At 42.6% G+C, this 15,417-nt stretch overlaps 1 protein-coding gene across 1 annotated transcript in view; it reads right to left on the bottom strand.

Annotated features, from left to right (window-relative positions):
* The window catches only part of Hn (phenylalanine hydroxylase), an 87,860-nt gene extending 73,181 nt beyond the window's left edge, over positions 1-14,679 (bottom strand). The window contains exon 1 of the mRNA XM_071668748.1: positions 14,340-14,679. Coding sequence (XP_071524849.1) covers positions 14,340-14,357 — 18 coding nt within the window. The 5' untranslated portion in view covers positions 14,358-14,679. The remainder of the gene's footprint in view (positions 1-14,339) is intronic.
* Between the last annotated feature and the right edge of the window lie 738 nt (positions 14,680-15,417).

Consider the following 15,417-nt stretch of genomic DNA (forward strand, 5'->3'; position numbering starts at 1 on the left):
TCCTACACGTACACATGCCTTACATCCTCGATAAAAACTTTTCACTGCTTCTAACAACTTGCCTCCCACACCATATATTCTTAATACCTTCCACAGAGCATCTCTATCAACTCTATCATATGCCTTCTCCAGATCCATAAATGCTACATACAAATCCATTTGCTTTTCTAAGTATTTCTCACATACATTCTTCAAAGCAAACACCTGATCCACACATCCTCTACCACTTCTGAAACCACACTGCTCTTCCCCAATCTGATGCTCTGTACATGCCTTCACCCTCTCAATCAATACCCTCCCATATAATTTACCAGGAATACTCAACAAACTTATACCTCTGTAATTTGAGCACTCACTCTTATCCCCTTTGCCTTTGTACAATGGCACTATGCACGCATTCCGCCAATCCTCAGGCACCTCACCATGAGTCATACATACATTAAATAACCTTACCAACCAGTCAACAATACAGTCATCACCTTTTTTAATAAATTCCACTGCAATACCATCCAAACCTGCTGCCTTGCCGGCTTTCATCTTCCGCAAAGCTTTTACTACCTCTTCTCTGTTTACCAAATCATTTTCCCTAACCCTCTCACTTTGCACACCACCTCGACCAAAACACCCTATATCTGCCACTCTATCATCAAACACATTCAACAGACCTTCAAAATACTCACTCCATCTCCTTCTCACATCACCACTACTTGTTATCACCTCCCCATTTGCGCCCTTCACTGAAGTTCCCATTTGTTCCCTTGTCTTACGCACTTTATTTACCTCCTTCCAGAACATCTTTTTATTCTCCCTAAAATTTAATGATACTCTCTCACCCCAACTCTCATTTGCCCTTTTCTTCACCACTTTCACCTTTCTCTTGACCTCCTGTCTCTTTCTTTTATACATCTCTCACTCAATTTCATTTTTTCCCTGCAAAAATCGTCCAAATGCCTCTCTCTTCTCTTTCACTAATACTCTTACTTCTTCATCCCACCACTCACTACCCTTTCTAGTCAACCCACCTCCCACTCTTCTCATGCCACAAGCATCTTTTGCGCAATCCATCACTGATTCCCTAAATACATCCCATTCCTCCCCCACTCCCCTTACTTCCATTGTTCTCACCTTTTTCCATTCTGTACTCAGTCTCTCCTGATACTTCCTCACACAAGTCTCCTTCCCAAGCTCACTTACTCTCATCACCCTCTTCACCCCAACATTCACTCTTCTTTTCTGAAAACCCATACAAATCTTCACCTTAGCCTCGACAAGATAATGATCAGACATCCCTCCAGTTGCACCTCTCAGCACATTAACATCCAAAAGTCTCTCTTTCGCGCGCCTGTCAATTAACACGTAATCCAATAACGCTCTCTGGCCATCTCTCCTACTTACATAAGTATACTTATGTATATCTCTCTTTTTAAACCAGGTATTCCCAATCATATATATATATATATATATATATATATATATATATATATATATATATATATATATATATATATATTTTATTTTTTTTTTATTATACTTTGTCGCTGTCTCCCGCGTTTGCGAGGTAGCGCAAGGAAACAGACGAAAGAAATGGCCCAACCCCCCCCCCCCATACACATGTATATACATACGTCCACACACGCAAATATACATACCTACACAGCTTTCCATGGTTTACCCCAGACGCTTCACATGCCTTGCTTCAATCCACTGACAGCACGTCAACCCCGGTATACCACATCGCTCCAATTCACTCTATTCCTTGCCCTCCTTTCACCCTCCTGCATGTTCAGGCCCCGATCACACAAAATCTTTTTCACTCCATCTTTCCACCTCCAATTTGGTCTCCCTCTTCTCCTTGTTCCCTCCACCTCCGACACATATATCCTCTTGGTCAATCTTTCCTCACTCATCCTCTCCATGTGCCCAAACCACTTCAAAACACCCTCTTCTGCTCTCTCAACCACGCTCTTTTTATTTCCACACATCTCTCTTACCCTTACGTTGCTCACTCGATCAAACCACCTCACACCACACATTGTCCTCAAACATCTCATTTCCAGCACATCCATCCTCCTGCGCACAACTCTATCCATAGCCCATGCCTCGCAACCATACAACATTGTTGGAACCACTATTCCTTCAAACATACCCATTTTTGCTTTCCGAGATAATGTTCTCGACTTCCACACATTTTTCAAGGCCCCCAGGATTTTCGCCCCCTCCCCCACCCTATGATCCACTTCCGCTTCCATGGTTCCATCCGCTGCCAGATCCACTCCCAGATATCTAAAACACTTCACTTCCTCCAGTTTTTCTCCATTCAAACTCACCTCCCAATTGACTTGACCCTCAACCCTACTGTACCTAATAACCTTGCTCTTATTCACATTTACTCTTAACTTTCTTCTTCCACACACTTTTCCAAACTCAGTCACCAGCTTCTGCAGTTTCTCACATGAATCAGCCACCAGCGCTGTATCATCAGCGAACAACAACTGACTCACTTCCCAAGCTCTATATATATATATATAATAATGATAATAATAATAATAATGATAATGATAACTGCGAGGAAAAATGAAATATGATAAGTCTGTAGTGCAGGGGAGTTACAATAATGAGATACAAGACAGAACAGTCAGTATGTATTGCTGTAGGTCACAGTGATACTCATGATCTGGTATTTGCTGATAACCACGAGGGAAAATGAAACACTACCAAGTCTTCAGTCTATATACGATATCTATGTTGTTTAAGTCTTCAGTCTATATACGAGATCTATGTTGTTTAAGTCTTCAGTCTATACACGATATCTATGTTGTTTAAGTCTTCAGTCTATATACGATATCTATGTTGTTTAAGTCTTCAGTCTATACACGATATCTATGTTGTTTAAGTCTTCAGTCTATATACGATATCTATGTTGTTTAAGTCTTCAGTCTTTATACGATATCTATGTTGTTTAAGTCTTCAGTCTATACACGATATCTATGTTGTTTAAGTCTTCAGTCTATATACGATATCTATGTTGTTTAAGTCTTCAGTCTATATTCGATATCTATGTTGTTTAAGTCTTCAGTCTATACACGATATCTATGTTGTTTAAGTCTTCAGTCTATATACGATATCTATGTTGTTTAAGTCTTCAGTCTATATACGATATCTATGTTGTTTAAGTCTTCAGTCTACATTCGATATCTATGTTGTTTAAGTCTTCAGTCTATACACGATATCTGTGTTGTTTAAGTCTTCAGTCTATATACGATATCTATGTTGTTTAAGTCTTCAGTCTATATACGATATCTATGTTGTTTAAGTCTTCAGTCTATATACGATATCTATGTTGTTTAAGTCTTCAGTCTATATACGATATCTATGTTGTTTAAGTCTTCAGTCTATACACGATATCTATGTTGTTTAAGTCTTCAGTCTATATACGTTATCTATGTTGTTTAAGTCTTCAGTCTATATTCGATATCTATGTTGTTTAAGTCTTCAGTCTATATACGTTATCTATGTTGTTTAAGTCTTCAGTCTATATACGATATCTATGTTGTTTAAGTCTTCAGTCTATATACGATATCTATGTTGTTTAAGTCTTCAGTCTATATACGATATCTATGTTGTTTAAGTCTTCAGTCTATATACGATATCTATGTTGTTTAAGTCCTCAGTCTATATACGATATCTATGTTGTTTAAGTCTTCAATCTATATACGATATCTATGTTGTTTAAGTCTTCAGTCTATATACGATATCTATGTTGTTTAAGTCTTCAATCTATATACGGTATCAATGTTGTTTAAGTCTTCAGTCTATATACGGTATCTATGTTGTTTAAGTCTTCAGTCTATATACGATATCTATGTTGTTTAAGTCTTCAGTCTATATACGATATCTATGTTGTTTAAGTCTTCAGTCTATATACGGTATCAATGTTGTTTAAGTCTTCAGTCTATATACGGTATCTATGTTGTTTAAGTCTTCAGTTTATATACGATATCTATGTTGTTTAAGTCTTCAGTCTATATACGATATCTATGTTGTTTAAGTCTTCAGTCTATATACGATATCTATGTTGTTTAAGTCTTCAGTCTATATACGGTATCTATGTTGTTTAAGTCTTCAGTCTATATACGATATCTATGTTGTTTAAGTCTTCAGTCTATATACGATATCTATGTTGTTTAAGTCTTCAGTCTATATACGGTATCAATGTTGTTTAAGTCTTCAGTCTATATACGGTATCTATGTTGTTTAAGTCTTCACTCTATATACGGTATCTATGTTGTTTAAGTCTTCAGTCTATATACGATATCTATGTTGTTTAAGTCTTCAGTCTATATACGATATCTATGTTGTTTAAGTCTTCAGTCTATATACGATATCTATGTTGTTTAAGTCTTCAGTTTATATACGATATCTATATTGTTTAAGTCCTCAGTCTATATACGATATCTATGTTGTTTAAGTCTTCAGTCTATATACGATATCTATGTTGTTTAAGTCTTCAGTTTATATACGATATCTATGTTGTACTTAACTTCAGTTTATATGTCTCCTCAACAACAATCCCCCCACAGTAAACTTCCACCTCAAATATTCGCTGGTTATATATCCTGAAGCATCATGACACCCACCTGCCATCTCTCCTCCTGGGAACTGATGCTTGCTTTTCGCGAGATTCGCCTCACCTCAGGCACAACAATGTAGATGCTGGACATGAGTGATTACTGACAAGAACCAGGACAGTGTGTGTGTGTGGGTGTGTGTGGGTGGGGTCAAGGTGGCGATGCAAGTTGACCTGAAGGTGGCGGTGTGAGTGACAGCGACTGGTGCAGGTGGTAGCGAGGGTGGTGGCGCAGATGGTGGTGAAGATGGTGGTACAGATGGTTGTGAAGGTGGTGGCGCAGATGGTGATGCAGAAGGCAGTGAGTGTGGTGATCCATGTGGTGGTGCAGATGGTGACGAAGATGGTGGTACAGATGGTTGCGAAGGTGGTAAAGCAGATGGTGATGCAGACGGAGGTGAGTGTGATGATTCATGTGATGGTGCAGAGATGGTAAAAGTGATGATGAAGATGGGGGCACAGATGGTGATGAAAGTGGTAGTACTGATGTTGGTGAAGGTGGTGGTGGTGCAGATGGTGGTGAAAGTGGTGGTGGTGTAGATGGTGGTGAAAGTGCCGCGCTGATGGTGTTGATCGAGGTGGTACAGATGGTGGCGAGGGTGGTGGTTTCAGATGGTGTTCAGATGTTGGTGAAGATGGTGGTACAGATGGTGATGAAAGTGGTGGTTGTGCAGATGGTGGTGAAGGAGGTGGTGGTGCAAATGGTGGCGAAGGTGGTGGTGGTGGTGGTACAGATGGTGGTGAAGGTGGTGGTGGTGCAGATGGTGGTGAAGGAGGTGGTGGTGCAGACGGTGTTGAAGGTGGTGGTGATGCAGATGGTGGTGAAGGTGGTGGTGGTACAGATGGTGGTGAAGGTGGTGGTGGTACAGATGGTGGTGAAGGTGGTGGTGGTGCAGACGGTGGTGAAGGTGGTGGTGGTGGTACAGATGGTGGTGAAGGTGGTGGTGGTGGTACAGATGGTGGTGAAGGTGGTGGTGGTACAGATGGTGGTGAAGGTGGTGGTGGTACAGATGGTGGTGAAGGTGGTGGTGGTGCAGATGGTGGTGAAGGTGGTGGTGGTGCAGACGTTGGTGAGGGTGGTGGTGGTGCAGATGGTGGTGAAGGTGGTGGTGGTGCAGATGGTGATGAAGGTGGTGGTGGTGGTACAGATGGTGGTGAAGGTGGTGGTGGTGCAGATGGTGGTGAAGGCGCCTTGTTGATGATGTTGATCGAAGTGGGACAAGACGGTGTAGAATATGTTTCTTACAGTGACCGACGAAGTGCGGGCAAAACAGTTCCCCTTCAAGGTCAATCGGGTGGCAGGAAGAAAGATGAAGGCAAAAACACAGTGCCGAGATCAAACATGTTTCCGAAGAGTTATGGAGACCTGATTCTCAAAGGTTATAGGAGGAGAGAAAACGTGAGGGGGGAAGAAGAGAACTATACAGCTTAGCTGTCCCTGGAAAGGAGGAGGTATCATAATGGTCAATCCCCGAGTGGCCGGCTATCACACACAAACAGTGGGAAGCAAGGGGCAGGTATGTAGACAGCTTACGAGAGCTGTGGCCAATCTGATAACTGGAAGACAGGGAAAGGACAGGGAACATCACTGTGGACAAGAAGGGATAACTAGAGAGAAGTGATGCCTGGAGAATCCATCACACGGAAAGCTTATGATTTCAGTCTCGCTAATGGAGAAGTGGACGAGGGATCATGTCAGATGTATGAGCAGGGCTCCATACCAGAGATAATGAAACCTCTGTAGATATGAAACAACTGGTCACAAGAAAAGACATTGCAGCATCCATACAACAACCCCCAGACCGTGGGGAATCAGACATTGTGATGCTGATTATGTGAGGTTACCAGAACAGATTGGAGTGTATGGTTATGCTCAAAAAAATTATGTTATTATAGACAGAGAAGACCACCAGCAGACCTCATGCTGTGAAAGCCTTGCTGGCAAACAGAAAAAGAGGACTAGAATATAAATGTTTGAAAAAATAAGAGCTTAGGATGATAAGAGCAACAAGGATAAAGTTGGAAGGGTTAAAATGTCTGTCTTTAGGGATGTACAACACTGTGGTCTACTTCGTAGAAGAATGGAAAATCTGGGTCTTTATACAGTGACGATGTAGGAGAGCAAGGATCAGAGGCACACTTAGAATTCGAGTTTAGAACTTGAAGATGGAAAACTACTGAGTAGATGCAGCGCTAAGAAAATATAGATACCATAGGTTCAGCTGGAGTAGATTTGGTAGGAGGAATAGATGCAGAAACATCCAGAGTTGATGTAGAAGGGCATGAGGTACCTGAGAGAGCAGCATTGTTAATATGATAGCTACAGATTGATCAGGTTGGAAGAAATGTGCAAAGGTTGTATTTCCAAGGTTATTGGGAAAATACTTTGGTTAAGGAACAGAAAACTCTGTTAGAAGTTAAATCAGTATACTGCATTATCGAGGAGATATATTTGACTTTCTGAAGAACAGCAGTGAAGTGATTACGAGCTGAAATGAAAGTAGTGAAGGGTTGCAGGGAAGCCTGATATAGTGTTCCTTATGCAATAGGCATCAGACAGGAGTGATGATACCATGACTAGGTGTAGAAAGATCTACTAGATAGGATATAGGACTCCATCTCAGTTCAACTATCCTCTGCTATATGATCAGCACAGCATGATGCATACCGACCAGCAAAACAGTACCCATCTCAGGGCAAATTAGTAAAGAAGCTATGCAGAAATAACTGCTGAGCTCTGTCAACGCTTCAAGAATGCGTTTTGAGATGGAGAGAGGAGGGGGGGGGGGGGACTAGGGAACAAAGGGTGGGCGTGCCTAGTTAGAAGCGAAAGAAATTAGACCGTGATCGGATTACTCCTATGGGGCAGAAATACCATTGCACAGTAGGAAGATTCAGATGTGGGAAAAGAAGTCGGACGTGGCTGTGACGTTCGAGAACTCATGTTAGGTATTTAATCATTTGTTCCAAATCTTGAAGGACGGAAAATGAAAGGGCCTCGTTTCCACCGGGATCGTCTCGAGTTGAGGTTAACTAAACTTTGTGTTGTGCATTGAAACCCCTTACGTAGAGAATTTTCCATGCTTGGATAAGAAAAATGGAATGCTTCGTGGCAGGGCACCTACCGAAAAGTTGTATATAGATGGAGGAATTGGTTAGAGGAGAGAACATTAAATATAAAAAAAATTTTAGAGGGTAGAGAAATTCTAAGCCTGATGCCTTCAGAGTTGAGAGATTCAAGATACCCGAGGGGAAGAATGAGAGGTATTGTTAATTACAACAGACACAAGAGCCATCCCTTGGAACGAAAACGATGGCAGGGATTAAACTGACAGATCTGACAGTATAGTGGAGAGGAAGTCTTGGAGAGTCGGATTTCAGAGAGAAGTAAGTAGTGAAGAGGAAGAAATGGACAGACGATGTTCTGCAGAGCGAAGAATGGATTTCAGACTGCCAATGTTGCAGATATAAAGAGAGATAGTGTCAGGTCTAGACGCTGTGTCTGAAGCATTGGAGTAGTCGCAATTGCTGGGAACCAATAAGCATTCCTAGATCGATGGCGCCTATTCGGCACTGGAGAATCTGTGACATGTGTACTCCCATAATTCTGCGTATGACAGAAGAACTAAAATAAAGAATGAAGAGCTGGATGAATTTTGTGCTGTAAAGTGTTATTTCTAAGGTAGAAAGTGTGTGATTTGTGGTCTGGATGACAGCAGCGCAGTGTAGGTGAGGGGAGGAAGGAAGACAGCCACCTGGGCCAGGGAGGGAAACAGTGTAGATGGCACTGCAGGTGGTGTTGCCGATGATGCTAAGGCCAGCAGATGGTGTTAATATCATATAAACTAATATATGCATTGACCTGTTTAAATGCATTTGGTAGATACAACCTTGGTTTCCAAGTGGAAGCCAGGTAGCCTGTGGTCCAGTGGAAGTCAGACACTCTGGGGCCCAGGTGGAAACCAGGCACTCAGGGTCCAGGAGGAAGCCAAGTGGCCTGGGGTCTAGGTGGAAGCCAGACAGGACGTGTGGTGATGGTAGGTAGTGGCGGAGGAGGGCGGGGCAGTGGGCCTAGCTGTAGATGACGTCACTCAGCCTCCGGTTATGCTTTATGTAACGTCTCGTGTAAGTAATTAGATTCTTAGGACGGGAGTAGGGGCGGAGATGGGGGCTGTGCCTCTCCACCCCACCCCATCGGTACATGGGGAAGGTGTGGAGCAGGTAGTACATGGAGATTTGAGGGTAACGTAGGTAGCCATCTTCCCGAACAATAGGTCGTAGTCTGTTACATAAGCCGGGATGATGCTGAAGGCCAGGGGGTAGAACCCGGGACTGACCGATGGGTCGTATGATGTAAGATCAAAACCTCAGTCATAACAAGTGAATCACGCGCAGGAATTTTCTTTTTTCTAACTCAATCGAGTTAACTATCTTGTGCTGACCGGAGGGCAATCACTCTTTAGAAATATTCAGAGGTTTCCCTAAAGATGGTAATCCGTAGCTAGCCACTCAGGACTGATAGTTTAAAGAGATAGATATGTAAACTACAGTTTCGAAGAGGTAAATTGTATTCTTATTTCCAGCTGACCAAGAACAGACGTAAAATCTGTTTCATTAGATTCTTATGATCATTGATTCAGTTTTGATGATTAACGTCTAGTGTGGGTGTGCAGGAAACAACAATGAGGGACAAGGTTCATTCTCTCTCAGTGATATTCAGTCATTATCTTGTGGAATGTTTTCCAAGACATGGAACGTATTGAGAACATGATGCGCAAATTTCCCGTGCCTGAGGCAGTTTTTCCCATTAATGACAAAAGCTATTTGTTACTGAGAGAGAGAGAGAGAGAGAGAGAGAGAGAGAGAGAGAGAGAGAGAGAGAGAGAGAGAGAGAGAGAGAGAGAGAGAGAGAGAGAGAGAGAGAGAGAGAGAGAGAGAGAGAGAGATGACTAGGGCAACAAAAGCCGCATCTGAACACTGAGTATAAATTTCAAACCCTTGTGTCCAAACTTGGACAGTATGACGATAACTCGGTGGTTGGACGACACATCTGATCTAGCCTGAGGGGATGGGCATGAGAGAAAGTAATGGCCTTGTCTGTCATGTGATCTGAGACAGTACTGACCTTACCCTTCATGCGAGCTGAGACAGTAATGGTCTTACCCTTCACGTGATCTGAGACAGTACTTGCTTCATCCTTCATGCGATATGAGACAATACTGGCCTCACCCTTCAAGTGAGCTGAGACAATACTGGCCTCACCCTTCAAGTGAGCTGAGACAATACTGACCTCACCCTTCAAGTGAGCTGAGACAATACTGGCCTCACCCTTCAAGTGAGCTGAGACAATACTGGCCTCACCCTTCAAGTGAACTGAGACAATACTGGCCTCACCCTTCAAGTGAACTGAGACAATATTGGCCTCACCCTTCAAGTGAGCTGAGACAATACTGGCCTCACCCTTCAAGTGAGCTGAGACAATACTGGCCTCACCCTTCAAGTGAGCTGAGACAATACTGGCCTCATTTTTCATGATCTGGCCTCGATCGTCATGTGAGCTGAGACAGTGCTCGCGCTACCCGTAATGTGACCATCCATCGTGTGATGTAATACAGTACTGACTTCTCGTCTGTCAGGTGATTTGTAACAGTACTGTCCTTACCCGTCATGTGATCTGAGACTATACTGGCTACACCCATCAGGTGATAGAGGAAGCGATGAGAGGTATATCTTATAACATGGACTTCCGTGATGTAGTGATTAGCCTTCTTGACCGTAAAGGGTTAGCGGGCCGCCCAGGGTCAAGCGCATAGGTTCGAATCCAGGCTGAGGCAGTCGGTCCACAGTCAACCCCGCTGTTATATATATATATATATATATATATATATATATATATATATATATATATATATATATATATATATATATATATATATAGCGTTAATAAGATGGCTTTGATTAAGGAGTCAGTCCAGTGCCGTCTACGCTAGCATTACAAAAAAACATACACCTTTCACATGCAGACTCCATCTTACGAGAAAAGTGGATAGTTTCCTGTTCATCACAGCGCAATGTTCTCTCCATCGGAAAACATAACAGTTAAAAAGCATCATAAGAAGCACCTGTTTTTGTAACTCTTTGAACAGCTGCTTTATCATCTGTTAAACAAGGTAGTTTTTGTTAAATGTTGTCGCCATGATCCACTAACGGCTAATGGCAATAGCTTCAGCATTTGATATTTAGAATATTCCAATGAAATTTTGAATGTGCCTTGAATTGTTGTACGCAGTGGTGTCACTGTCAAGCATTACAAGAAGATTAGATCATGACGCAACTGTATCTTTTCTAAAGCTGTTTATGAGTCTCTGTGGTGGTGAGGGTCGCAGGCCGTGAATCAGCCATCACGGGTTCGAGTGCAAGTCCGGACAGATAGCTAAAAACTATCCCAGCTGTTTCTCCTTTCCTGTGGGGTGGGTCGATATGAAGATACCCGCGCCTTAAAGGAGCCCCATTCATCAAGACGTGTACTCCGGCCAGGCCTTCTTATCTCAACGCCAGATAAGGCTAATTAAAACAGGCGCTTGAGGGGCTAAGCCTAGAAGGACTTTGCCTAGATGGATAGCACTTTAGACATCCAAAGCCTCAGACATTTCACCATCTCTGACCTACGGTGTATAAGATGTTCCGTTGTGTTTCTTATTCCCAAGCAATCACGATGATTCAAAGCCAGTGTATATTCAAGAGGACTCGATGACTTACAGAGAAAATGGAATCTTAAATGATTAAAGACTAATCGTGTAATGATTGAGCTACCGAGTATGTCAGGCATCGTCTACGATGAACATGGGTAGAATTTGAAACTCTGGAACTGGGAACAATCATCCAAGACCTTTATGTAGTTACTAGTGAAGAGCTACGGTTCCATGGATATACTATCATACGAAATAGTGTGTTAATGGAAGAAATACAGGAACCACTGCCGTGTTAATGGAAGTTTCAAAAAATACAGGGACCACTGCCGTGTTAATGGAAGTTTCAAGAAATACAGGAACCACTGTCGTGTTAATGGGAGTTTCAAGAAATACAGGAACCACTGCCGTACAAATTCAGTCAGATTAAAAAGAGAGCTGTGAAAAAGGCTGTTGTAATTTCTTTGATATCTCGTTTGTACGATCCCTGCTTGATCACAGCTCTTGATCTGGTTTTAAAGTTGACGAGTTCACCTTGACGCAAGCAAATATATATTATGGACAACTTCTCTCATACGTGAGACAAGTGGGCAGCACAGAATGACCTAAGAAAACTAATATCGTCGACACTGTCTGTATTTGGATATCAGTAATAAGGCTATTTCCCTTTACATATAACAACTCGTTCGACAACATTCATCTAATCAAAGGCATAGATTTCATTCCAAAGAGCTCTATCATCAATCGGAAGCAAAGAAACGTAAAATGTAGACAGAAATACACATATAATACAGCATACACGACGATAAGAATAAGCATGCACACACACAAACTCACAGTCCATGACAGTGAACGTGTGCGAGGCATACACAAAGCAGCAGCAGCAGCAGCAGCAGGGCAGGTCACCTCGCCAGCCTGCTGCTGGTGGTGCTGCTCCTCCTCCTCCTCCCCTGCCTTCTAATGACGCCTAAAGAGACATGATAAGAACCATTCGACAGGTACAGATAACTGAGGAATGTGTCAGCTACTTTTTGGAAGATGGACGATAACTCGGTCGAGGGAGGACTGTCATAAAACACAAATAGAAAACAAATAAGAAGTTAAACCTTCACACACACACACACACACACACACACACACACACACACACACACGTTGATTCGCAGAGAGAAAGATAGAGAGATACAGACAAGTGAGGATATTCCCTCTAAGGCTCAGTCCTCTGTTCTTAACGCTACCTCGCTAACGCGGGAAATGGCGAATATATATATATATATATATATATATATATATATATATATATATATATATATATATATATATATATATATATATATATATATATATATTTTCCTATGAGTCCTATATATACTTCATACACTCTTGATGTCAACCAACTTTCACTTGGAAACACTCGTTCATCTTACTCGCACACACGCTTAAATCTCCTAATAAAGAATCGCTGCTTCTAGGAGCTTTTCTTCCTCACTATTTCATCGTTCTACCTTCAAAAAGGCATCTCTCTTGACCTTATCATACATTTTCTTCAGAATTGTAACTGCCACATACGAATCTCCTCTCTCACTCTCTCTCTCTCTCTCTCTCTCTCTCTCTCTCTCTCTCTCTCTCTCTCTCTCTCTCTCTCTCTCTCTCTCTCTCTAAGTATTCCTCGAGAGAACGTCTGAAGGACATCACATTTTCAACTACTCATTGCTCCTCCTCCAGTCTGATGCTCTTGGCATGCCAACCACCCTCTCAGTCACCACCCTTCCATACAACTTAACAGGTAAACTCAAAGATTTATGCCACTCATGCATTGAGAATCCTGACCAACCAGTCAACAACACTGATGCCTCCCCTTTCCTGAGATATTCAACGGCTCTCATTCACCTCAGTCACCATTTCTCAAAGCTTCAAATTTTCACCAAAGTATTCTCCATCCTATATACCTCCTCGTCCCAAACATCCAACATCCACCACCCTACCATGTAACGCCGTCCTTCATAATACCCACAAAATCTCTTTATCTTTTCTTCAGCAGTTCCCTTACTGACATTTGTTTTGTATCTCTTTCTCCTCACAATATCTACCTCCTTCCAAAACACTGTGTTATTCATCCTGATGTTTGCCAATATATTATCTTACCCTATCTTTCATTTTGCCTTGTTTTTCAGCCACTGTTCCCTATTTCTGACCATTTGTCTCTCTCTTGTGTATCTTTGCATCACTTGCACTTTGCATCACTTGCGCTTTGTATCACTTGCCCTCCGCCCCCAAAGCATACACACACACACACACACACACACACACACACACACACACACACACACACACACAGACAAAGGGAAGAACATAGAGGCAAAAATATGTATTAGCGTTCACCATCGCTACTAAAATGTTGTATCGTTCAGTTTTTCTTACAAAACGGTAACAGTAACCCACACATCACAGTATCTGGCTGAAGCTCTACCTCTGGATCCTTTCAGATTCAATAGACGAAAAGTCAATTGTATGGTTGTCGTAACTGAGTAGAGGCGAACGACAGGCGCAACGTAGCACTACGATACATAAGTTCGAAGTCATTACTCACTAATGTCACAAAATCGCCTCAATGGATCAAAAGAATCTGGTTCTGACTACGAAGAATAAACCTTTAGATGATAAGTTCACACTGACAGGTATGTGTGGCGAGGTAAGTAAGGTGAAGCATGTGAGGTGAGGTGTGTGAGGTGATATATGTGTGGTGAGGTAAGTAAGGTGAAGCATGTGAGGTGAGGTGTGTGAGGTGATATATGTGTGGTGAGGTAAGTAAGGTGAAGCATGTGAGGTGAGGTGTGTGAGGTGATATATGTGTGGTGAGGTAAGTAAGGTGAAGCATGTGAGGTGAGGTGTGTGAGGTGATATATGTGTGGTGAGGTAAGTAAGGTGAAGCATGTGAGGTGAGGTGTGTGAGGAGAGATATGTGAGGTGAGGTATAATCTTCGCTTGTGGTGTTCAGGTGAGGGTGGAAGGGCAAGACTTACCAGAGAGTCCACGTCCATGCTGCGGGGTCGGCTGTGGCTTCAGCTGGTCGCACGAGAGTCACTGAGGGTCTAATGTCGGGCTCAGGATGAGGCCTTTTAATTTACGTCGGTTCCGGACTTGCCCGAATACAGTGCTAAGCCTGCCTCTCGAGGCGTCAGGAAGGGTCCCGAGTCCTATCTTCTGATATATGATCCCAGCCTTGAATACCGCTGTTCCCTGTAACTGCGTATCTCTGTGCTTATTGCTGCTTTAGGGCGCCAGGCAACCACTCACCTGGGCGAGGTCGGAGCGTGTAGTGTCCTCATCATCCTCCATGACTGTCGCAAAGCTCACTCGAATGACGCAATCGCTTCGTTCTCTCCGATCAATAAATACGCCAAACTCTCGCTATACCAAGGAGAAGAACACGATGGAGGACACTTTCCAGATAGTTTCGCCCAAAGGTCGATCCAGTACGTTTGTTTTGAAGAACGAGCAGTATTACGTAATATCATGTTGCTGCTAAGTATGCATACATCCGAAACCCTTCAATGTTATCATTTAGTCGAATTCTAATCAAATTGATAAATTAGTCGGTGGAATATTGCTAAAATTGTCATAGTTACTGCAAAATCGGTTAATTTACATTACTAAGGCCTAAGAAAGCGCTATTGACCACTCCCCTCTACTCCCTAAAGAGAAAATTCAAAACGTATCATTCTATTCGTCCTTGCCTGCGATTCAAACACCAGAAGAATCCATTGGCCATCCCACTAGGAGAAAAAAAAAGAAGAAAAAAAGAGAAACTCAGTATCCCGGGTAAATATATCTGGAGGTCAAGTTGAACCTTGGTGACGTAAGGTTGCGTGATTGACTCGACCAATAAGCGTACAGGAGCAGGGTCGAGCCCATCAGGGCGTGGACCAATAGGCATACAGCTACAAGCCAAACCCCTCCTACGTCACGCCCGCGAATCCTGGTAGCCTAGGCTAGACGGCTTTGTGCTGCTCTAGCGATGATCGACAACGATTTGGGTACACAGTCAGGATCTAAGGCGGGCTTGAAATATCACAGAAGAGAACGTAGACTATTTTTGCT

Source organism: Panulirus ornatus, chromosome 13, assembly GCF_036320965.1.
Source record: "Panulirus ornatus isolate Po-2019 chromosome 13, ASM3632096v1, whole genome shotgun sequence".
Lineage (NCBI taxonomy): Eukaryota > Metazoa > Arthropoda > Malacostraca > Decapoda > Palinuridae > Panulirus > Panulirus ornatus.